At 44.6% G+C, this 24,042-nt stretch overlaps 2 protein-coding genes across 16 annotated transcripts in view; both read right to left on the bottom strand.

The window, feature by feature from the left end:
• The window catches only part of LOC118998350 (protocadherin gamma-C4), a 136,017-nt gene that overhangs the window by 47,253 nt on the left and 64,722 nt on the right, over nt 1–24,042 (bottom strand). Inside the window, exons 1-2 of one of the 15 annotated variants that reach the window (XM_037062633.1) lie at nt 21,156–23,953; nt 19,999–20,073 (exon numbers count right to left, since the gene is read on the bottom strand). The exons of 11 other annotated variants lie outside the window; for them this stretch is intronic. In XM_037062633.1, coding sequence (XP_036918528.1) covers nt 20,047–20,073; nt 21,156–23,576 — 2,448 coding nt within the window. In that variant the 5' untranslated portion in view covers nt 23,577–23,953 and the 3' untranslated portion in view covers nt 19,999–20,046. Of the gene's footprint in view, nt 1–8,136; nt 10,901–12,384; nt 15,247–19,998; nt 20,074–21,155; nt 23,954–24,042 lie in introns of those variants that run through there. 3 more of the 15 variants (XM_037062585.1, XM_037062615.1, XM_037062539.1) reach the window with 3 other exon arrangements.
• LOC118998436 (protocadherin gamma-A11-like) lies at nt 17,348–20,002 on the bottom strand. Its single transcript, XM_037062635.1, is given in 1 exon segment — nt 17,348–20,002. A coding segment is annotated over 1 exon segment (2,625 nt). The 5' UTR covers nt 19,988–20,002; the 3' UTR covers nt 17,348–17,362.

Genomic DNA, 24,042 nt, shown 5'->3' with positions numbered 1-24,042 from the left:
GCCCTGCCCCACCCAACTTTTAGGTCCACCTAACTGTTTCCAGTGGCTTTTCCATACAAAGGGCCTTTGTTGACACATACTTCATATTTTCCTAAATTCTCTCAAACAAGCAGCATCAGGCTTTAGCAACTCCTGTTCCCCTAGCCAAGTGGTTCCAGGCCTAGCCAGCCTTGGTTCACAACTTGGCCTCTCCTGGGCACCTCCAAGCCCAGCATAAGTAGCAGCCATCTGCACATTGCTTTGTATCTCATGCTGTGTGACCTCAGACAGAACACAGGCAGTGGCTGATCTTGGATGTGCCAACAGTAATCAAGGCTCAGCTACAAGAGGAGGGTGTATATAGCCCACAGGTGGTGCACCTTGAGTACACAGCTGGGGTAATAGGGGAGGCCGTGCCACTGGACTCTATATAACACCTACCACATTAACCCAGTCTATCAAGCCTGAGAGATATAGTAGCTCTTCCTAATACATAGAAACAAAAATAAATAAAACTGTTTTGAGCAGTGGAAAAAGTCTCAGTAGGTGTATAGCATCAATAGTACTTTGAAAGTAACTGAAGTTTAAACATGTAAGAATAAATACACAATTTTTAAATAAATAATTTCTGGGGTTTTTGAATCCTCCTCATACTACAATCTTCCAACAATTTTACTATTGTTGTTGTGTATCTTTTATCCTAAATATTCCTTATCTAAAATTTTACTTTTTGGAAGCAAAAAACAGATGGTAAAGAAAAACAGAGCTTACATTTTCCCAAAGAAAACATGTAATCAAATAAAAAAATTAAATAGCAACAAATTAAAACAGCAATTCTAAACTTTAACTCAAACTCAATTCTAACTCAAACAGAATTCCAGAGACATAAAAAGAACTGGGCACCAGGACCAGTCTGAAGAGTGGGGTGAGTATGAATCAGATACAGTGAGGTTTTCCACGTTTCTAACAGTGAAAAAGAAACCAGGAGGAGAAACAAACCACAGGCAGTTCTTCCACGAGCCCCCAACAGACCGTCATCAGGAAGCTTGTCCTGGTCAGCCTGGTGAGGTTCTACCCACCTGAATAGGGTATCACAACGGAAGAAACCAAAGGAAAAGAATGCTGACCATATGCCCAACCACATTCTCAATATCTGCACTTGGACGTTTCAAAGAATCTCAAACTTAACATGTTCCCAATCCAACTCCTGATTTCTCTGGAATATATCCTTCACTAGTCTTCTACATCCTACAAAATGGTACCTGAGGCCATCCAGTTTCTCAGTTCAGAAACCTGGAAATGACTCAGTCCTAGCTCTTGTTTACCCATTGTATTTGTTCAGTCAATGATATTTTATTGAGGATCTACACTTGCCAGGCAATGATCTTGAGAAATACAACAAATGACACTGAGGAATATATTAAACAGAAGAGTCACTGTCCTCATGGAGTTTACACTCAGCCATTCCACCATTGTCTTGCTGAATCTATTTCTTAAATATATCTCCAGTCCTTCCATTTATTTCTATATCCACTGCCTTCCTTTTAATACATTCCAGCTCTGTTTCTTAACAGGAACATTACCACAGTCTCCCATCTGTTCTCCCTATTCCATTTATAAGCCTCCTATATCAAGTCACCACACAGCAGCCAGAGTAATCTTTTAAAAATTCAAACCATAATTTGACACTCCCTTGTTTAAAACCTTTCAATAGCTCCTAAATACAAGGGTACTTAGAATAAAATCCAGAATATTTATTTTTTTAAATTAAATTTATTTATCTTTAGAGGGGAAGGGAAGGAGAGAGGGAGAGAAATATCAATGTATGGTTGCCTCTTGTGTGTCCCCTGCTGGGGACTGGCTTGCAACCCAGGCATGTGCCCTGATTGGGAATCGAACCTTGATCGTGTGGTTCGCAGGCCCGGGCTCAATTCACTGAGCTACACCAGCCAGGGCTCAAAATCCAGAATATTTAGTATGGTTTACAAGACTCTACTTATTTTCCATTTCTAGCCCCCCTAGACCTTTTCAGTTGCTCACCTTTTCTTTTTTTGGAACCTTTACACATGCAGTTTCCCCTGCCTGACATTTTCTTTTTTAATCCTCTTATTACCTAGCTGACTTCTACTTATCTTTCAGATCTCACACTGAATATCACTTCCTGAAAGAAGCCTTCTCTGACCCTTTGGATTGTGGTAAGCCTCTCTATTACAAACTCTCTTAACATCCTGTTTTTCTTGTGGGTGGCATTTAGCAGACTTGTGAAAGACCATATCTTAGAATGAGGACCCAGTAAGGCAGGAATCATATCTGCCTTGTTCATTGCTGCACCTTTGCACCTAGGAAACTGCCTTGCATAAAGCTGACAGTTAATGTTTGCTATATACATGCATGAATGAACCACCCACAACTTGACTTGAGGCAGGCTCTTGTCTTTGGGTGGGCTCTTCAAACTTGCACACTGCAGAGAATTGAAGCCTGAACTTATGAAAAGGTGGTTTAAGCTTATGCTACATCCTCTCACGTGATATTTTCATACAGTATAAGAACAGAGCACCCTGTACCTCTTGTGTTTCAAAAGCACATGGGATATATAAAAATAATCACTCTTCTGTCAGCTAGCAATAAGCAATCAGAAAATAAAATTAAAACACAATTTATGGTAACATCTAAAACTATCAAGTGTGTATGAATAATTTAATGAAAGATATCCAAGACCCCTATACTGAAAACTACAAAGCATTGCTGAGAGAAATGTTTAAACACAACCTAAGAAATGTTTAAACACAATCTAAGTAAATGGAAATATATACCATTGTCATGGATTGGAAGTCTCAATATTGTTAAGATGACCCCCTCCACCAGTGGATGTATAGGTTCAATGCAATTCCATTCAAAAACCACTGCAGGCTTTTCCCCTCTGGAAAGTGGCAAGATGATTTCAATTTATTTGGAAAGACAAAGAGCCAAGAATAGTCAAAACAATGTTTAAAAAAAAGAAGAACGTTGGTAGACTACCTACTTGACTTCAAGACTTACTATAAAGCTACAATAATCAAGACAAACAGATAGACAAATGGATCAATGCCACATGACAGTCTAGAAATAGACCCAAATATAGCAATCAAATGATTTTCATCAAGTGTGCCAAAGCTGTTCAATAGGAAGAGGGAAAATCTTTTCAAAAAGTGGTGCTGTGAAAACTGGGCATCCACATGGGAAGAGAGAACCTTGACCATCACCTCGTTGAATTGCTACCTCACACCACACGTAAAAGTCGGCTTTAAATAAGGTAAATAGAAGAGTCCATCAGTATCAAGTAAGTGCCTTTCTCTCACCAGGAATATTCAATTCCTGGTGAGAAAATATCCATTGCTTCCCCTAATACACTGCTAGGTCAAGTATTGCACAAGATAAAGCCAAACCATGCAAATGACACGTATCTGTGGAGATGCTTGTCTATTCTTGGTTTCCAAGATATAGCAATCCAGGTTAAAGATGTCAAGTTATCTGATTAGCTGAATTCTTTTTAAAGACTAACATCTAGGTAGCATTTATAATAAAATTAACATAGCTTAGGTGGACAACAGAATCCATACCACAAGGAACTCTACCATGACTTACCCATCTTATGCGCCTCACTACTAATATTCTCTTTCTCTTGACTTACCAATAATTCTCTTTTCTGTTTCTATGTTATCCACTTTACCTAATTTTACTGTTTTACCTAATTTCCTAAAGTAACTGTTTCCTTTTCGTTATATTTTAGATTTCAAGCTTCTAAATCACTGACAGTGATATATCACGGGGAATTTTATATGCAAATATCATTTTGTAAACTGCAAGCTCAATGAAAAGCCATGCTAACATTATTTGGATCCATTTGTACAATCATTTGATTACAAGGAATAGTACCTATCCAGCATTCTGTGCTAGTTCAAATTCACTTATAGTATTTGAAATAGCCACAGTGGAGTAGGACAAATAGCTGGTAGGTCCCATGTTGGGATATGAGGTGCAGACTTAGGCAATGGAGGCACCAGGAGGGTTGTTCTCAACCATGTGGACCACACAGGAGGCCTAGTGGAAAAATGGCACACTACTGTTGATGTCTCCAAGATGCAGGGTGATGCTTCTGCTGGAGGAGAGAGGTAGCTTGCTCCTGTCAGTGGTCATGCAGGTGACAATGTACTCCAGGGTTTATTCCAGGTCCAGGGCCCCATCTGTTACAAGCTGTGGCAATTATTCATGGAAGATTAAATTCAGAAAGATACATTTTCTTGTACTTCCCTATTTTCCCCCAAATCTGGGTCCTGTGTTTTAAACAGACTACTTGGCCAACATGCAGAATCTTCAGGAATCATTGTGGAAACAGAAGTAAAAATCACCTCTGGGACTTCATTATTATCATCTGGAATTTTGGTTCTGGCCAAGATGGAGGTGTAGACTTTTCATCTCAACGATTCTGGACAACCAGTCAACCCCCCTCTTTCTTGTTTCCAAAATCGTAGAATATCTTTTAATCTCTTTGTAGTCCAATGTACTTAAAGTTTTTATTTCTCTACTCTGGTGATCAAGGCCAAGCTGGATATGGGTACTCTGGGCTGTGAAGCCATACTTGCTTTCCACTTTAAGGCTCTCATCTGGGGCGGCAGCCCTTACCTTCACCATGGAAGTGCCAGGGCATGGCTTCTCAAAGGTTGGCCCCATGTACATTCTGGCCAAAATAAGGGGTGGAAGTGTTGTATTTCATTGTTTCCAAATGGTCCTCACCATCCAAGGCTGTCAGGAGTAAGTGATGTGGGCTTTGCTTTTCCAGGTCTAGTAGCTTCTTTAACACAAGTTCAACATGTTTGTTTCCACTCTCATTTTCTTTTACTTTGAAGACAAATGTAGAATTGCTGCTAAGGTGGTGATTTTGGAAAAGAATTGCTTCCAACATCAGGACCTTCTGTAGATTCTATTGCAAATCTTGCTCTAGGCTGGGTCAACTCACATATTTAAATCAATAGCACTCCTGCTGAACCAGGAGATGTTATAATTTACCTATTAAATATTTATATTCATATGAAAATTAAAGAATTTTCAACTAGTGTTTCTAAACATATGATACAAACTATAGTATATAGGCAGGCACATGCGCTCTGGGTCCATTCTGTTACTCCCAAGTAAGCTTCTCCTTTCTTTGCTTTGAGTGAAGCATAGGGAAGTAAGCAAAGTCCTTGACATAATTTCATTGCTGGAACCATAAGAAATATAAACATTCAAACCAATAAAAATATCAATCAACACATATACTAATTATCAACCCTAAATTATCAACAAATGTCCTAAAGCTAAGAATAATATTTTGCATAGCCATTAGCTTAAACTCACACAGCCCAAACAAAATTAACTCCAACTTTCAGGTTTTGGTGATCCATTTTCCAGTTAAATCATCCTAGCAATCCTATTGGAAGAGTAAGATCCTTGTTTAGGTTACATTGTGGCTCAGACAGAGAAAAATTGACACTCATGAACTTATCTCTTGCAAAACAACCTTTCCCCATCTTTTATGACCACAAATAGAGGCTTCTCAATCAAAAATGTTTCTAGGCATTTATAAGGTCTTAAAATTTGTTTTTTTTTTAAAAGATTTTATTTATTTATATATCTTTAGAGGGGAAGGAGAGAGGGAGAGAAACATTAATGTATGGTTGCCTTTTGTGCGTCCCCTGCTGGTAGTTGGCCTGCAAAGAACCGGCCTGCAACCTAGGCATCTGCCCTGGCTGGGAATCGAACCGCGATCGTCTGGTTTGCAGGCCCGCGCTCAATCCACTGAGCTACGCCAGCCAGGGCTTAAAATTTGTTTTCATAACAAGTTTAGAACAGGTTTACTTCCACCCACAGGTCATCCCATTGCACCATCTGTGGAGGCACATGAACCATTATTGCTTTTCCCAGCAGAATGTTAAGTGTGCTGACAACGAAAGTGTGACTCCTCTTTTTTTCTATCAACAATGTAAAACACGGCTACTGCTAATTCAATATATATTATGTATGAAGCATGTTATGTATGAATATGTCATCATTAATCTTTGTCATGGCTTTTCAAATTATATATCGTTATCCCCATTTTGCTGAAGCTGAAAGAGATTAAATAAGCTGTCAAAGGTCAAATGGTTAGGAGTTACCACATTGCAAAGTTATTTTTCTATCATACTACATTTTAGAATACTGATATCACGTAATCCCCAGAGCACAGACATTTGTCCATCCATTCACTCAACAGCCATTTACTGAAGACTATTTAGCTCAAACTGGAAGCATTGTTAAGGTTACTGATATTCAGGATATAGCCTCTGGGTCATGATTATTCATTGCACTACCTCTTAACGATTATCACTAAATTGGGTCAAGTAAACAGAAGTCAGCATATTTAGACAATACTAGGTTAGCCTTTCAAGTAATTTGTTGTGTGTTCCATCTTTCCCTTGGAATTGACCACCATATGAAAACTGGTCTTGTGATAAACATTTTGATAGCTTTTACAAAACAACAGTAGTGACTTTGGCCTCTATTCTCCCCCATATTTTTAAGAAAGCTCTACTTACTAAATTATACTTGGAACTTAATGTCAACACAAAGGCTGCATATTCAGGTATGCTCAAAATTTCCTTTTATTTTTTTAAAGATTTTATTTATTTATCTTTAGAGGAAAAGAGAAGGAGAGAAATATCAACGTATGGTTGCCTCCCATGAGTCCCCTGCCGGGAACTGGCCTGCAACCCAGGCATGTGCCCTGACTGGGAATTGAACCTCGATCGTGTGGTTCGCAGGCCCGCGCTCAATCCACTAAGCTACACCAGCCAGGGCCTCAAAATTTCCTTTTAAAAAAATCACACACATATATAAAATTGTCAATTATATAAGTTGTCAAGAAGTATAAAGTGTCATGTGAATCCCAGGAGCAGTAAACTATCTCATTTTAGGGCCATCCTCTAAATGGTTTTCAATCTCTCTTATAAGTCTAAGTTTTAACTAACTATTGTATTTTTAAAAGTAGATAGGCAAGAACTAAAGAAAGTAACTAGGATGTTATGATTCCCTACCCTATAACACATTTCACCAAAAGAAACCTGGTTTCTCATGTTTCAGTGATTCTTTCTCATGAATAATGTACTTTAGCATTCCATTTCTGTTCAACATTCTACAATAAGCATAAAGTTCTCAGGAAACACCTAGAATCTGTGCACTTTCCATAAAATTGTCCATGAGTGCGAAAATTGTGGGAAATTTAACATAAGAAAAGAGAATTACTGCAAGTCCAACAAAGTACCAAAAATATGCTCAAAACACAATTTGTTAACTCTGAGTGTTCCACAAAGTCATTAAAATCATCAGTGTGGATAAAATGGGCAAAATAATATCTAACCTGGAAACACATATAGACATTTATTCTAGAAATCTAAAACAGGGGTGAAAAAAGAAAACTACCTTTTCAGTTTTGCCTCACGAGAACACTTATACTGTTTGCATATTTCAGTGCGAAAGTTTCACAAGTGTAAGAAGTCAATTAGCCACGTTTGGAAGTTCAAGAATAACTTCAAACATGAAATGACTGAGGATACTGAGAAAGTACAACTGTGTGCGTCCCTAATGACCAGAAGGAATCACTGCACTTCAAAAGAAACTAAAAGCACTTTATGAATTTGTTAACATGTAGTGGAAGTCACTATCTATAAAGGTTGACTTAAAATATTTATCATTTTCATCAACTTAGATTTATACCCTTTAGAAGAATTTGTGTTCTTAGCAGATAAACTGGTATCACATGTTCAGCATAAAACTGTTGCAAGGCAAGTGGGAAATAAAACCAACTAAAAGCAGAAAGAATTTTATAGTTCGTAAATTAAATCAGAAGAACTAGACAGTATTAACAAGAACTTTATGAAGCGGATACATATTTTTATATATAACATATAGAAATATATAAAAAGTTGTTATCAATAAGGCATGAGGGAAGGCCTGAGGGAAAGCAGCAGGTTGTCATTGGTGTCTGATGCATATACATAACTTTACTGGTGTCTGCTTTATAAATTTCGAATATATACTCATTACCTATAATAAGCGATATTTTGCTCAAAGCTCAGAGAATAGTATTTGATATGGACTCACCTGAATTAATGAATGGTTATCTTTAGAAAACACTAAATCACCTGACAGCAAGAGAGGCTCGCTTTTCTCACAGCTCTCCTGGCTGATGAGCGTGTCCGCATAGTTGGGCTGCGGGAAGATCGGGTGACTCTTCCGAGAGTCCGCCGTGAGGGAGACCTCGTGGGAGTAGGTCTGCAGGAACGCCCGCACCCCGTCCACGCCCACAAAGTGCGGCGAGGCGGGCACACCTGTCAAACCCACTCCTGAAGGCTGGAGCAGATGCGACTTATGCCAGCGCCTCAGCCTGAGTGCCAGCAGCACGATGACAAAGGCAAGAAAAATGCAAGAGACAGCGGCCACCGCCACAACCAGGTACAGCGTGAGGCCAGAGTCATCGGGGTTGGCTCGAGACTCAAGATTGCTCAGATCAGCCAGGACTTCTGGGATGCTGTCAGCCACAGCTATGGTGAGCGTGACAGTGGCGGACAGAGGGGGCTGGCCATGGTCTTGGACCACCACCACCAGGCTCTGCTTGAGCGCATCTCTGTCCAGCAGAACCCGCCCAGTGCGCACCTCTCCTGTGTGCAGCCCCACCAGGAAGAGCCCTGGCTCGCTGGCCTTGAGCAGGTGGTAGGACAGCCAGGCATTCTGGCCTGAGTCTTTGTCTACTGCCACCACCTTGGTCACCAGGTAGCCAGGTTCTGCAGAGCGGGGTGCCAGTTCCACACCAGTGGAACCGTCTGTGGGGATGGCAGGGTAGAGGATCTCTGGTGCATTGTCATTCTGGTCCAGTACAAACAGGCTCAGTGACACGTTGCTGCTGAGTGGAGGGTCCCCACTGTCCTGCGCCATCACTTGTACCTGCAGGTCTCGGAGCTGCTCATAGTCAAAGGAGCACAGCGCATACAGGACGCCGGTGTCTGAGTTGATGGAAATGTAAGAGGACAGGGGAACTCCTTGGAAGGTATCCTCAACCAGGGAGTAAGTGACTTGAGCGTTCTCTCCATAGTCAGGGTCATAGGCGGTCACAGATACGATGGAGGCTCCTCTGGGGTTGTTCTCTGGGGTATAGGCGGTGTAGGAGGAACGGGAGAAGGCGGGTGGGTTGTCATTGGTGTCTGCAACATTCAGTGAGATGGATGTTTTTGTGGACAGGGGTGGACTTCCTTGGTCAGTGGCAGTCACCGTGATGTTGTAGCTAGGAACCAGTTCTCGGTCTAGGAGTGTGTCTGTCACTAAACTATAGTAATTTTCATAAGATTTTTCTAATTTAAAGGGCAGATGCCCTTGGATGAAACAAATCACTTGCCCGTTTTCCCCAGAGTCTCGATCATTTACATGTAAAAGGGCAATTAATGTCCCTCTGGGAGAGTTTTCCAGAATGGAGCTGGAGAGAGAGGTGACAAGTACTTCGGGGGCATTGTCATTCATATCCAAAACTGTGATAAGGACTTTGGCTCTTGCAGAATACCCTGCGTTGTCCGTGGCTTGCACTTCCATCTCATAGAAGCTTGATTCTTCATGGTTCAGCTCCCCTATTGTTGAAATTGTCCCTAAATTACGATTTAGCTCGAAAAGTTGAGCCGCCTTGTCGTCCACATACCGGAAGGTATACTTCACTTCTGCGTTGGTTCCTTCGTCAGGGTCGGTGGCGCTCACCCGAAGCAGTGTAGTGCCCACGGCCACATTCTCTGGAACGCTCGCCCGGTACTCAGACTGCTCGAACACCGGTGCATTGTCGTTTGCATCCAGAACCGTCACGCGGATGCGCGCGGTGCCCGTGCGCACTGGGTCGCCTCCGTCCGAGGCCGAGAGAACCAAGTGGTGAACCGCCTTTTCCTCGCGGTCCAGGGCGCGCTCCAGCACCAGTTCCGGGTACTTGTTACCATCCGCTCCGCTCTGCACCTCCAGCGAGAAAGGACTATTATTACTGAGCTCGTAGCTTTGGAGAGAGTTCGTCCCGATATCCGGATCCCACGCGTGGGGAAGGGGGAACCGCATCCCAGTGGCTGCGTGTTCACTCATTTTTATTTCTAATTCACCTTCCCGGAAGTAGGGAGCATTATCATTAATGTCCCTCACTTCTACCACCACCCCGTATATTTTCACTTTATCCTCCATCAGGATCTCCAGATTTAGTTGACACTTTATGGCCCCCATACAGAGCTCCTCCCGGTCTATCCTGCCCGCGGTGACTAAGCTGCCGCTTCGCGGATTCAGGGCGAAAAGTTGCGTCCTACCTGCGGACACAATGCGGACTCTACGCTCCTCCAGCTCCCGGGCCTCCAGCCCCAGATCCTTAGCGATGTCGCCCACCCTAGAGCCTTTCTCCAGCTCCTCAGGAACTGAATAGTGGATTTGAGTGCAGCCCGTTTCCCAAAGAATCCCTAAGAGAATTATCAGCAAGACCATCCCTTTGCAGTCCTGATGCAGTCGCGCAGGAGTCATTGTCACTTTCCTAGAGGGTTATTTCCAATTCTTTCTTCGGTCACCAAAGTCAGGAGCAACACTTTCGTCCTTATCCGTCAGCTGGGGTACCCCGGCTCCTCCGCTCAGTTTCTTCACAGTCCAAGAGGAGATGGTTAGTTTCTCTCTGTGCTTTGTGTTTCTGGCGCGTGCACTGCAAGCAGGATCGCTCTGCTTTTCTCTGATTGGTGAACAGCGGCGCTCAGAGTCCTAACCAATTACTGCACAATCTTAACGCCGGGGAAAGGGCTGTTGGTTTTTAAACCTCGAATGGCTCCACCTACTGTTCTTCAAATAGGGTTGGAAGTGCAGACGATTAAAACTACAGTATTTCTTTTCACTGAAACTTTAGGGAGCTTCTTTGTATTTCCCTGAAATGTTTCACACAGAGCTACTTTCTTGAGATTATTTTCTGTAGCCGTGGGCATCTTCTGATATTCTGAATAGGCTTTTAAATGAACTAGAAATTTCTATACACAGCAATTCTTATCCTTAATTTTAGTGCACCTGCTTTGATATTACCAATACCCCTCGACATCCTTATTATGAGACATCCCCCTAGGAATTTTCCATGTTGCAAAGTTAAATATTAGAATAATTTAAAATTCCTCACTAAGCTTTAATTTGGGGCATTTTCATAGGTTCTTAAATTTACCTAAATGAAAAATTTATTTTAATGGGTTGCTGATATTTAAGGTTAAAAACCAAGTTTTCACAATAATATGGAAACCTAAAAATAAGAAATGTGATTGTACACATTATGAGAATCTCCAGAAGTTAATAGAAGACACATTAACATTTAACACTTTAAGAAAAAAATAGAAGCATTCCAATTTGCATATACTGGAAATAAAGGTAGCACTCTAAAATCTACTACCACATTATATTCCAAAAGATTGTGCAAGAAAATTAGTAATCCAAAGAATATTATAAACTTACCTTAATCTGTGTAACAATCCTAGTTCCAATTATTGAGAATTACTGGCAGTACATTTGGAAGCCCATCAAAATATAAGCAAAAATTGCTCTGGCTGGTATGGCTCAGTGGATTGAGCACGGGCCTGTGAACCAAAGAATTGCGGTTCAATTCCCGGTCAGGGCGTGTGCCTGGGTTGCAGGCCAGTTCCCAGCCGGGGACTCGTGAGAGGCAACCATACATTGATGTTTCTCTCCCTCCCTTCCCCTCTAAAGATAAATAAATAAATAAATACTTAAAATATATAAGCAAAAATTATCAGTGATGTACTTTTATGAGTGTAGATATTTATAATCTGGGTCTAAGTACATTTGGTAGGCATACCATAAAACATTTTTTTAATTGGGAAGAAATCTACAGGTAGCTGTGAAAAAAGATGCCATAAAATTGACCTACCCAGTGGTATTCAAAGAATCCCTAGCAAATGTAACTGAATGTAACTAAAAGCATTACTATGTCCTTTAAAAAAATGCCCTGGCTGGTGAGGCCCAGTGGATGAAGTTCAGGCCTACCAACAAAAGGGTCCCTGTTTCGATTCCGGTCTGGGCACGTGCCTGGGTTGCCATCCTGGTCCCCAGTTGGGGGTACCTTAGAGGCAACCACACACTGATGTTTCTCTCCCTCTTTCGCCCCCCTTCCCCCTCTCTAAAAATAAATAAAATATTTTTAAAAGCTCTTTCTCATGCATTTTCATCTCTTTGTATTCAATAGAGTAAAAAAAAACAAAATAAAACAAACCATTTCTAGATGAAAGGCATTCATTGAAACTCACGTCAGTAAAAGCAACAGTTAAAGCTTAACTTGTTATTCTTCTCAGTGACACTTACTACCAAAGATGCTTCATGAGAAAGATCTTGTGGAGGGACAGTTTCTGGCATCCCAGAGAGAAAATTAAACCGTGTTTCCTGAGAATCGGAGGCGACATACAGATTGTAGGAATAAGGCAAAGTTCCCTCGTTGTAGTTGGGAGAAACCCCTGGTCCAGTCTTAGTACAGAGACCGGGCTGAAAACAGCGCCAGGCAGCCAGGCTAGAAGAGCGTCGCAAGTGCACAGCAATGGCCAGAATCACCGCCAATAGGAAGAGCACAGAGATCAAGGCCAAGGCCACCACCAGATAAAACTGCAGCTCAGCCTGGGGGTCAGAGGGTGTGGGACGCTCGCTGAGGTCCGGCAGGGCCTCTTGTAGGCTGTCAGCGAAGACCAGGAGCAGCGTGGCAGTGGCTGAGAGAGGCGGCTGTCCCCCGTCGCGCACAGCGACCAGCAGGCGCTGGCGGGTCGAGTCTCTGTCACCCAAAGCTCGCGCTGTGCGCACCTCGCCCGTGCGCAGCCCCAGGCTGAACAGTCCAGGCTCACTGGCCTGCAGCACGTGGTAGGACAGCCAGGCATTGTGTCCCGAGTCCGCGTCCACCGCCACCACCTTGGTGACCAGGTAGCCAGGCTGCGCGGCGCGCGGCACTGTGTCGAAGAGCGCAGAGCCGTCGGGACCCAGCGCCGGGTAAAGCACCCTCGGCGCGTTGTCGTTGCGGTCGGTCACCAACACGCGCAGGCTGACATTGGTGCTGAGCGCTGGCGAGCCCTGGTCGCGGGCCTGCAGCGTCAGCTGGAAGGCGCGCAGGTGCTCGTGGTCGAAGGCGCGCTGCGCGAACACGACGCCGCTCTGCGGGTTCACGGACACGTAGGACGACAGCGCCCCTGGCTCCAGGTCACTGGCCACGATGGAGTAGGAGATGAGGCCATTGGGTCCCAGGTCGGGGTCGGAGGCGCTGACCTGGGTAATGGAGGCACCAGGCGGGTTGTTTTCTGGCACATGAACCAGGTAGGCGGTCTGTTGGAAAACTGGAGGGTTGTCGTTGACGTCCCCGATGTGTAGGGTGACTCTTCTGTTGGAGGAGAGGGGTGGCTTGCCTCTGTCGGTGGCTGTGATGGTGACATTGTACTCCGAGGTTTGTTCCCGATCCAGGGTCCCATCTGTTACAAGCTTGTAGTAATTATTGGCGGAAGACTGAATTCTAAAAGGAACCTTTTCTTTTATGAGGCATGAGACTTGCCCATTTTCCCCAGAATCTTTATCATGTGTTTTGAACAAAGCAATTACTGTCCCAGGCTCTGCGTCCTCCATTATGGAACTAGACACAGAAGTGAAAACCACCTCTGGGGCATTGTCATTCTCATCTAGAATTTCTAGTATAATTTTACATTCGGTGGCCATACCTCCACCGTCCTTGGCTTCTATGCTTATGGTATAACTGCTACTGATTTCGAAGTCTATAGGGTCTTTGGATTTAATTTCTCCACTTTGATGATCTAGTGTGAACATATTTCCAACATCTCCTAGTATTTTGAAGGAATAGGTGATCTTGGCATTGATGCCCTCATCTTGGTCGGTCGCTGTCACCTTTAGCACAGAGGTGCCTGACGGCAAGTTCTCACGCAGGCTAACTTTGTACACATCCTGACTGAACACTGGGGGGTTATCGTTGGCATCAGTGACTTCGATCCTGATTTGAGTGGTGCCAGTTCGGACCGGGTCACCCCCATCCACTGCTGTCAGGACCAGGAGATGGGAGCTCTGCTCTTCGCGGTCCAGAGGCTTCTCCAACAGTAGTTCGGGGGCGTTCTTGCCTTCTGTCTTATTCTTTTTCATCAGAGAGAAGTGCTCGTTATAGCTGAGTTGGTAACCCTGGAGAGAGTTGGGCCCTACATCTGCATCTATAGCGGATTCCAGACCAAACCGAGCTCCTGGAATTGCTAACTCATTGATTTGTAAAACAACGCTATTTTGGGGGAAATGAGGTGGATTGTCATTTATATCTTCTATCATCACATTTACGTGAAAGACATTTAGAGGGTTCTCTGCGACAATCTCTAAGGGCAAGACACATTCGGGGTTTTGAGGGCAGAGCGATTCCCGGTCTATTCTACCACTCACAAGTAAGTTCCCATTTTCCGTGTTCACGGTGAAGTACTGTTTCTCTGCACTGACTCTGAGGTTGCGGGTCAATAAATCCCGCACACGCAGCCCCAGGTCCTTAGCGAGGTCCCCCACTACAGAGCCCGTGGCCATTTCTTCCGGAAGAGAGTAGCGGATCTGCTGGGAGAGCGCCCCGCAGAACAAAGGCAGCAGGAAGGGAAAGAGTACTTGCCGCTGCCGCCGGGTACTGCTCCTCGGCTTCGCCCTGCTTCCCATTCTTCTCTGTCCCGCTGCAGCCCCTGGCGTTGAGGCGTTTTCTTTACAAACTGCGTTTAAAATACCTACTTCCACCGCGTAGAAAACTCAAGGCTCCCAGTTTAAAGGTATCCCAATCGGTATTTCGAAATCAGGTTTGCCGAGCAGCGAGCCGGTGTCCGGTCCCCTCTCCTTTTTTCTTGCTTTTGTGGCTGCGCAGAAAATCACCCGGTGGATCCTCGACTCCAGCTCTGGCAGCACCTTGGCCAACAGCGGCGCTCGGAGTCTGTTTTGAAAACTGCAGCCAGAGCCTTGCAAATAATTGGGATTTACTATTCCAACAGCTATGTTGGCCTGGTGCGTAGGAAAGGAGTCAATTTGTGAGTTTTGGATAGGTCTGTTTTCCAGTGTTTACCGCCAAACAAAGTTCTTTAGAGAGGGGATCCTGTAGGGTAGCCATTAACCCACGAATGAGACGTTTGTGTTTTTCTAATCGGAGGCAGTGAAGATACTGGAAGAACAAAGCAAAGTCTTCTCTCCAGACTTCGAACAAAGTCCACGTGGGAAAATAGCCCCACCAAGTGGTATGGAGAAATTTTGACAGCCATGAAAAGACACCCAGTATTAGATTCCATCCTATGTGCGGATGAATTTCCCTCCTCCATTTATCAGAGGGAACTAGAGGTGATCTCAGAGCGACATAGGGTGCACTCAGGATGAGGACCGCTGCTGCCATCAAGTCTTCGCCGTTACTTATAGAAGTACACCTTAGTAGGTCACCATAGGAATGTAATGACAGGAAATGTGAGGGTGTTTTGTTTCCATTTATTTATTTATTTGTAGATTTTATTAGAGAGGGATTTTATTATTTATTTTATTTTATTTTTAGAGAGGGGAAGGGAGGGAGAAAGAAAGGAAGAGAAACAGTGATGTGAGAGAGAAACATAGATAGGTTACCTCTTGTATGTGTCAACCAGGGACCCACAGCCCAGGCGTGTGCCCGACCTGGAATCCCACTGGCCACCTTTTGCTCTGAGGGACAATGACCAGCCAACTGAGCCACACCCACAATGGTCAGGGCTCTGTTCCTGTATGTATCCAGACCATACGTTGCACTTTACTAGAACTTTATTACTACCTTTGGGTCAAAATAACATTCTTAAGCTTAAGTTTCAAAACCAACCTTTCCTTTTTATTTTCCAAGATCTTGATAGACTACATTTTAAAGAACATAGAACACTTCCTTCTCCCAGAAAAATACCTCACATCCCTTTCATTCATCTAATTTCAGTTCAAACAAAATGTGTTCAATCTTTTTCTCAGTTTGGAATTCTATAAGCATAATTCTATCCCGAGATGCTCTGAACACAATAACATTTTCTTTATTCAAGACAAATTTAGGCATCTGTTGCAAGACTTCCCTTTCCTATAGTTGAAATTCTTTTTGCCCAATTATTAAACACTATGTACAGTTAATTACATTAAGGCCAATTCCTAAAAGGGAACATGAGTGTACAAATAATTGGGACCAAATACCTAGAGGTGGTGTGAGAATGAGGAGCTGCGTTGATTAGGGAGATGACTCCCGCCATCAAGCACCCTGACTGGTTTCCTCTCCACACCTGACCTTCCTGTATTGCTTCAGATAACACCTGTGTTGGGAGGGGACTCTTTGGGCTTCAGTAACAGGTTGGTTCTGAATAGAACCAAGAGTATACTTAGTATACTTAGAACTGAGTATACTTAGACATGATACAAAATGAGTTTACGAAGGACAGAAACAGGGAATCTACGACTCACTGGCATATTGAAGACAAACAAAAATATCCAAAGGAATACCAGCTAAACCAGTCTATTATAAAGCCTAAAAACCCACTCCATCTCTTAGATTCACAAACTATTCCCTACGAATAAATATGAAAAATGTAAACATGTTTAGCAGATTTGAAAATAATTTTTTGAGAAGCACTGGATTAAAATTAACTGTATCTGTACTTTACATTTTAAAAAACCCTTCAACACATACATTAAAGTACAAATAAAAGGAAATAACACCAGTTCAACAACTCAATTATTTCTTCAAACTACCTAATGATTTCACTGCAGAAATAGAAGAGATGTCTAGAACATAAGGGGAAACATGTGTTCTACATTTCTTCTCACAAGGGAGTATAGTAATTAAAAGGCAGTCAACATGTCTGTTTTGGTGGGATAAATAAGTGAGACAATGTTGAAATGATCATCAGGATCTAAACATATTAACAGCCATCAAAAAAGAAAATATAATTGTTTTGTGCTCAGAAAAAAGCTTACCTGTATAAATGTGGACATATGTGTGACTGTGTGTATGTAGATAGATAAGAGCTAGAGAGAGTATGCTGTTGAATCAATAGGGTCAAATCTGAGCATCAGAAGTAAAGCAAATAATGGTAAAATATACTTATAATCATGGACATGATGCGAAGTTTAAATAGGGAAATAAATAAGTGTTTGAGAGTCATAAACAGTTTACACTTATAGCCACAGACACTGATGATAGAAAAATATTACTAAATTCAACTTACTATAGAGCAGGTCATGATAGCAAAATGAGACTTTTGGATTTAAAAGAAAACCAGGACTAAAAAAAAGATGACTTTCACAAAACCTTTCTGAAAAGTGGTAATTCGATTACAGGTAAAATACACAAACTCACATGTATTGCTCTAAGTCTGTATGAACTGAATATGCCCCTCAACAGTTTTAAAAAGAGACTCATCAAAAAAAGGAAAAAGCAATTTAATGGACTGCTGCAGAGACACTAAAAATTGCGAGGCAGGGGCAAAAATCTCACCTGATTAGCTGGAGGATCACATTTGCCCAAACCAGTGACTGAATCTTCAACTATCAAGAGAGGCTCGCTTTTCCCACAGCTCTCCTGGCTGATGAGCGTGTCCGCATAGTTGGGCTGCGGGAAGATCAGGTGACTCTTCCGCGAGTCCGCCGTGAGGGAGACCTCGTGGGAGTAGGTCTGCAGGAACGCCTGCACCCCGTCCACGCCCACAAAGTGCGAGGTGGGCACACCCGCCAACCCCCCTCCAGAAGCCTGGAGCAGCCGTGATTTGTGCCAGCGCTGCAGTCTGAGTGTGAGAAGTATGACAACAAAGGTGAGAAAGACGCAGGAGACTACAGCCACCGCCATCACCAGGTACAATGTAAGGCCTGAGTCATCGGGCTTGGTGGGAGACTCCAGGCTGTCCAGGTCTGCCAGGACCTCTGGGATGCTGTCGGCTATAGCCACAGTGAGGGTGACAGTGGCTGAGAGTGGGGGATGGCCATGGTCTTGGACCACTACCACCAGGCTCTGCTTGAGTGAGTCTCTGTCCAGCAGGGCACGTGCAGTGCGCACCTCGCCCGTGTGCAGCCCCACCAGGAAGAGCCCTGGCTCGCTGGCCTTGAGCAGGCGGTAGGACAGCCAGGCATTCTGGCCTGAGTCTCTGTCCACAGCCACCACCTTGGTCACCAGGTAGCCAGGTTCTGCAGAGCGGGGTGCCAGTTCCACACCAGTGGAACCATCTGTGGGGAGGGCAGGGTAGAGGATCTCTGGTGCATTGTCATTCTGGTCCAGTACAAACAGGCTCAGGGACACGTTGCTGCTGAGTGGAGGGTCCCCACTGTCCTGTGCCATCACTTGTACCTGCAGGTCTCGGAGCTGCTCATAGTCAAAGGAGCACAGCGCATACAGGACGCCGGTGTCTGAGTTGATGGAAATGTAAGAGGACAAGGGAACTCCTTGAATGGTGTCCTCAACCAGGGAGTAAGTGACCCTGGCATTTTCTTCGCTGTCCCAATCAAGTGCTGCCACTGAGAAAAAGGAGGCTCCTCTGGGGTTGTTTTCAGGAATGTAGGCGGAATAAGAGGAGTGAGCAAAAGTGGGTGGGTTATCATTGTCATCCGCTACATTCAGTGAGATGTGAGTTTTTGTAGACAGGGGTGGACTTCCCTGATCTGTAGCTGTCAATGTTATATTGTAGCTTTGGATCTGCTCTCTGTCCAGTGCTCTGTTTGTTATCAACTTATAATAATTTCCATAAGTCTTTTCTAAATTAAAAGGCAGATGGTTAGGAATGAAACAAGAAACCTGACCATTTTCTCCAGAATCTTGATCTTGCACATTTAGAAGAGCAATTACTGTACCTGGAGGAGAGTTTTCCATCACTGAGTTGGTAGAAGATGTGATAGTTATTTCTGGAGCATTATCATTCACATCCACAACTGTGATCAACATCTTAGCAGTGGTTGAGAGACCTCCACCATCTTGGCCCTGAATTTCCATCTCATAGAACCTATATTTCTCAAAATCCAGAGGCCCCTGTATTGAGACTTCTCCTGTTCCAGAATCCAGGTGGAATATTTCAGAAGCTTTGCTTTCTACATTCCGAAATGAATACACCACTTCCCCATTGATTCCCTCATCTGGATCAGTTGCGTTTACCGTGAGCACCCGAGTTCCAGAGCTGAGGTTCTCGGGAACACTCACTCGATATACAGACTGTGTAAACTTTGGGATATGGTCATTTACGTCGAGGACTACCACACGAATGGAAACAGTGCCCTGGCGAATGGGATCTCCTCCATCTATGGCTGTGAGCAGGAGGAGGTGAGCAGCCTCTTTCTCTCGGTCTAGGCTCCCCTCCAGCACTAGCTCGGGATTCTTGGCCCCATCGGTTCTGCCTCGCACTTGCAAGGAAAAGTAACTATTAGGATTGAGCTGGTAGCGCTGTAGGGCATTCATTCCTACGTCTGGATCCCTAGCATTAGGAAGGGGAAATCGCGATCCCGGAGTTGCGTGCTCACTGACTTTTATCTCTATTTCCTCCTCCCGGAAGCTGGGGGCGTTATCATTAATATCCATTATTTCCACTTCCACTCCGTAAATCTTCAGGGTATCTTCTACGAGTATCTCCATATTTAAAAAACAGGAGGACATCGTCTCACAGAGCTCCTCCCGGTCTATCCTACCTGCAGTGATCAAGCTGCCGCTTCGCGGATGCAGAGCAAAAAGCTGCGTCTTTCCCCTGGAGACAATGCGGACGCGGCGCTCCGCCAGCTCCCAGGGCTCCAGACCGAGGTCCTTGGAAATATTGCCCACGAAGAAGCCTTTGTCTGTCTCTTCGGGCACCGAATATCGGATCTGCCCGGCACCAGATTCCCGCAGTTTGCCCAAGAAAATGCACAGTAGTACCAGCCCGCTGCGGTCCAGGCGTGGTAGCTGATTCCCCATGACAATGGCTGAGCCGATATTCCGCGGTTTCTTGAGCCGGTTTGTTGTTGTAATCCAGCTTATGTATCTGCGAAGCCCCGCGCCGACTGCATCCAAAATATATTAAAGAGCGAAAGGAAGTCCGTACTTTAAGTTTCCAGCATCAGGATCCGTGAGTATCCATCTCACTCTGCTTTGTGTTATAGAGGTGGGGGAGGACGGGACTAGCTCGCGGTTTCCCATTCCCTGGTTGGTGAACAGCGGCGCCTGGAGTCCAATCTTATTATTGCAACGAGTAAGAAAACCCAACTAATGTGCCCATTCCAGAAATTAATAAATTTCACTCACCTCTTGGAAAATCATTTGTACAGAGTAAGTAACGCTTAAATCGCAGAACAACAAAGAGTTACACAATGCAGTGTTAAAGGTTTACCACTAGCACTTTTGGAAAGAGTGATTCTTAAAAGGGGGCACTTAATTATTTAAAAAGTTTCCAAATCTTACTGAAACTAAAAACTTGCTGGTTTGGTTTGGTTCCTATTAATTTTTACCAACTGAAGAGCACAGCATTTTTACATGTGGAAATAGCACGGTCCCAGTTTGAGAAAATTTGGATGGCATTAGGGTTATTTAAAATACCATAATATACAATGTACCTGTATACCATATCCTCAATTAAAAGGTACTTATTTCATGAAAATTTCACCCGAGGTCTCTCCATATGTTTCCCTTAAAATGCACTGGAATATTAGAAGGGTCATGGCATTGTAAACTCTAGTTTTAACATTCATACCCACAGATCTGACCAAGATTTATTTTAGGAACTCTATTAAGAGATTGAGCCCTGGTTGGCGTAGCTCAGTGGATTGAGCTCGGGCCTGCGAACCAGACGATCGAGGTTCGATTCCTAGTCAGGGCACATGCCTGGGTTGCAAACCGGTTCCTTGCAGGCTAACTACCAGCAGGGGATGCACAAAAGGCAACCATACATTGATGTTTCTCTCCCTCTCTCCTTCCCCTCTAAAAATAAATAAATAAATAAAATCTTAAAAAAAAGAATTAAAAAAAAGAGATTGAACACAGGATCTACATATTGGTATATACTGGCATTCTGGAATGTAAAAAGCATCATTTTAACTACTTACTTGTTTTATTTTTTTTCTTTTTCTTTACTTTTTTTTTTACTTACCTGTTTTAAAGTCTTTTTATCTGCATCAACACTAGCAGTTAGAATGCTAGCCAATAGTGCTGAAGAGCTGTCTTTGTTGAGAGTATCTTGCTTGGCTGGACAATGATCAGCAGATATGAGAAAATTAAATGCTGAATTAGTCTGATCCCCAGGTACACACAAATTATAGGCATAGGGCAAAGTACCCTCACTGTAGTTGGGGGGGATCTCCAGTCCAGATCTGGAGCAAAGAACAGACCCAAAGCAGCCGCCAGTGGCCGCGCTGGAGGAGCGTCGCAGGTGCAAAGCAATGGCTAGAATCACAGCCAATAGGAAGAGCACGGAGATCAAGGCCAAGGCCACCACCAGATAAAACTGCAGTTCAGCCTGGGGGTCAGATGGCACGGGGCGGTCGCTAAGATCCGGAAGCGCCTCCTGCAGGTTGTCAGCGAAGACCAGCAGCAGAGTAACAGTGGCCGAGAGAGGTGGCTGTCCACCATCACGCACAGCAACCAGCACGCGATGGCGGGCCCCGTCCCTATCGCCCAAAGCTCGCGCTGTGCGCACCTCGCCCGTGCGCAGCCCCAGGCTGAACAGTCCAAGCTCACTGGCCTGCAGCACGTGGTAGGACAGCCAGGCATTGTGTCCCGAGTCCGCGTCCACCGCCACCACCTTGGTGACCAGGTAGCCAGGCTGCGCGGCGCGCGGCACTGTGTCGAAGAGCGCAGAGCCGTCGGGACCCAGCGCCGGGTAAAGCACCCTCGGCGCGTTGTCGTTGCGGTCGGTCACCAACACGCGCAGGCTGACATTGGTGCTGAGCGCTGGCGAGCCCTGGTCGCGGGCCTGCAGCGTCAGCTGGAAGGCGCGCAGGTGCTCGTGGTCGAAGGCGCGCTGCGCGAACACCACGCCGCTCTGCGGGTTCACGGACACGTAGGACGACAGCGCCCCTGGCTCCAGGTCACTGGCCACGATGGAGTAGGAGATGAGGCCGTTGGGTCCCAGGTCGGGGTCGGAGGCGCAGACTTGTGCTATGGAGGCCCCGGGCGGGTTGTTTTCTGGCACGTGGACTAGGTAGGTGGACTGTTGGAAAACCGGGGCGTTGTCGTTAACGTCGGTGATGTGCAGGGTGATGGTGGTGCTGGAGGAGAGCGGCGGCCTGCCTCTGTCGGTGGCTGTGATGGTGACGTTGTATTCTGGAGTCTTCTCTCGGTCTAGAGCCCCATCGGTCACCAGCTTGTAGTAATTATTAGAAGAAGAATAAATCTTAAATGGAATATTTCTACTCAAATTACATGTGACTTCCCCATTTTCTCTGGAATCCAAGTCCCTTATTTTGAAGAGGGCCACAACCATTCCTGGAAGGGAATTCTCCAAAATCTGATCAGAAAGAAAAGTAATGATTATTTCTGGGCTGTTGTCGTTTTCATCTAGAACATCTATAATTACTTTACATCGTGTAGAGAGAGATCCTCGGTCCTTTGCTTCTACATCCATTATATATCTTTCTACTTCTTCAAAATCCAAGGGTTGATGAGTTATAATGTTTCCTGTAGCAGAATCCAAAGAGAACATGTGCTGGGCTTTATCAGCCACACCAAAGAAGGAATAGGTGACCTCTGCATTGAAGCCTTCATCTTGGTCTGTGGCGCTCACCCTCAGCACAGAGGTGCCAGGGGCCACGTCTTCTGGAATGCTGACCCTGTACACATCTTGGCTGAACACAGGGGGGTTATCATTGGCATCCACCACCAGGATTCGGATCCGAGCAGTGCCACTTTGTGGCGGATCCCCACCATCTAAGGCTGTTAGTACTAAGTGGTGGGCGCTCTGCATTTCTCGGTCCAGGTTCTTCTTCAGTATTAATTCTGGATATTTGCCACCATCGGGATTGTCTTTTACCACCAAAGAGAAATATTCATTAGGACTTAGTTGGTATTTGCTCAGTGAATTCATACTTATATCAGGATCTTTTGCAGAGTCAAGAATTGTTCCTATTCCTGGGCTGACAGACTCACTGATTTCTAAGTTTATTTCATCGTTATGGAATTGAGGGGCATGGTCATTAATATCCTCAACATTCACAATGATATGGAAAATATTTAAGGGATTTTCCACCACGGCTTCCAATTGCAACTCACATCTTCTTCTCTCCTTGCAAATCTGCTCACGGTCTATTCGGTCCTTCACCAGTAAGTCCCCACTCTCCGCGTCTACACTGAAAAGCAGCTTCTCCGCGCTAACCCGCAGCTTCCGAGCTGATACATCCAGAACACTGAGCTCTAGATCTTTGGCGAGGTTCCCCACCACTGAGCCCTTGGCCAGCTCCTCGGGAATCGAGTATCGGATCGGCTCGCAGAGCGCGCGGTAGAACAAAGGCAGCAGGAGGGGAAACAGTACCTGCAGCCGGCCGGCTCCACATCTCTGCGCGCAGCTCCCTCCCATCTTGCGCTCTAGTTGCCGCTGGGTCTCAGTCTTTCCAGCTGGGAAAAGTGCTCACTATCGCACTGGAAGAGCTTTCAGTCCAGGACAGGCGGAGTCCCCAGTCTTGGGGCTGGGATTCCGCTTGTTCTGGGCGAGTCTGCGCAGCCGGGAGCCCCTATTGTAAGCGGGTTTCCCTCTGTGTTGGAGGCTGCGCAGGAAATCCTAGGTTAGAGGCTGAGGAATCCTGAGCATCAGCGCTCGCCCTGCACTGGCCGACAGCGGCGCCCAGAGTCCCCGTGTGGAACCGCAGTCTAGATTTTCTCTATTTCAGGCAATCTTTTTCTTTGAATGTAAGATAACAGCTAAAATATTTGAATCTTATCCCTCATTATTCCATTTTCATCATGAAGCACATTTTTCACATAATCAAAACTATATATTTTATACTTTAAAACTTTATATAAATTTGAATAGATAAAAGTATTTT

Source organism: Sturnira hondurensis, unplaced genomic scaffold, assembly GCF_014824575.4.
Source record: "Sturnira hondurensis isolate 20B ecotype Veracruz unplaced genomic scaffold, ASM1482457v3 Scaffold0001120, whole genome shotgun sequence".
In the NCBI taxonomy this organism is placed as follows: Eukaryota; Metazoa; Chordata; class Mammalia; order Chiroptera; family Phyllostomidae; genus Sturnira; species Sturnira hondurensis.
The sequence above is the reverse complement of the archived record's forward strand: the minus strand, read 5'-3'. Positions and strand labels throughout refer to the sequence as shown.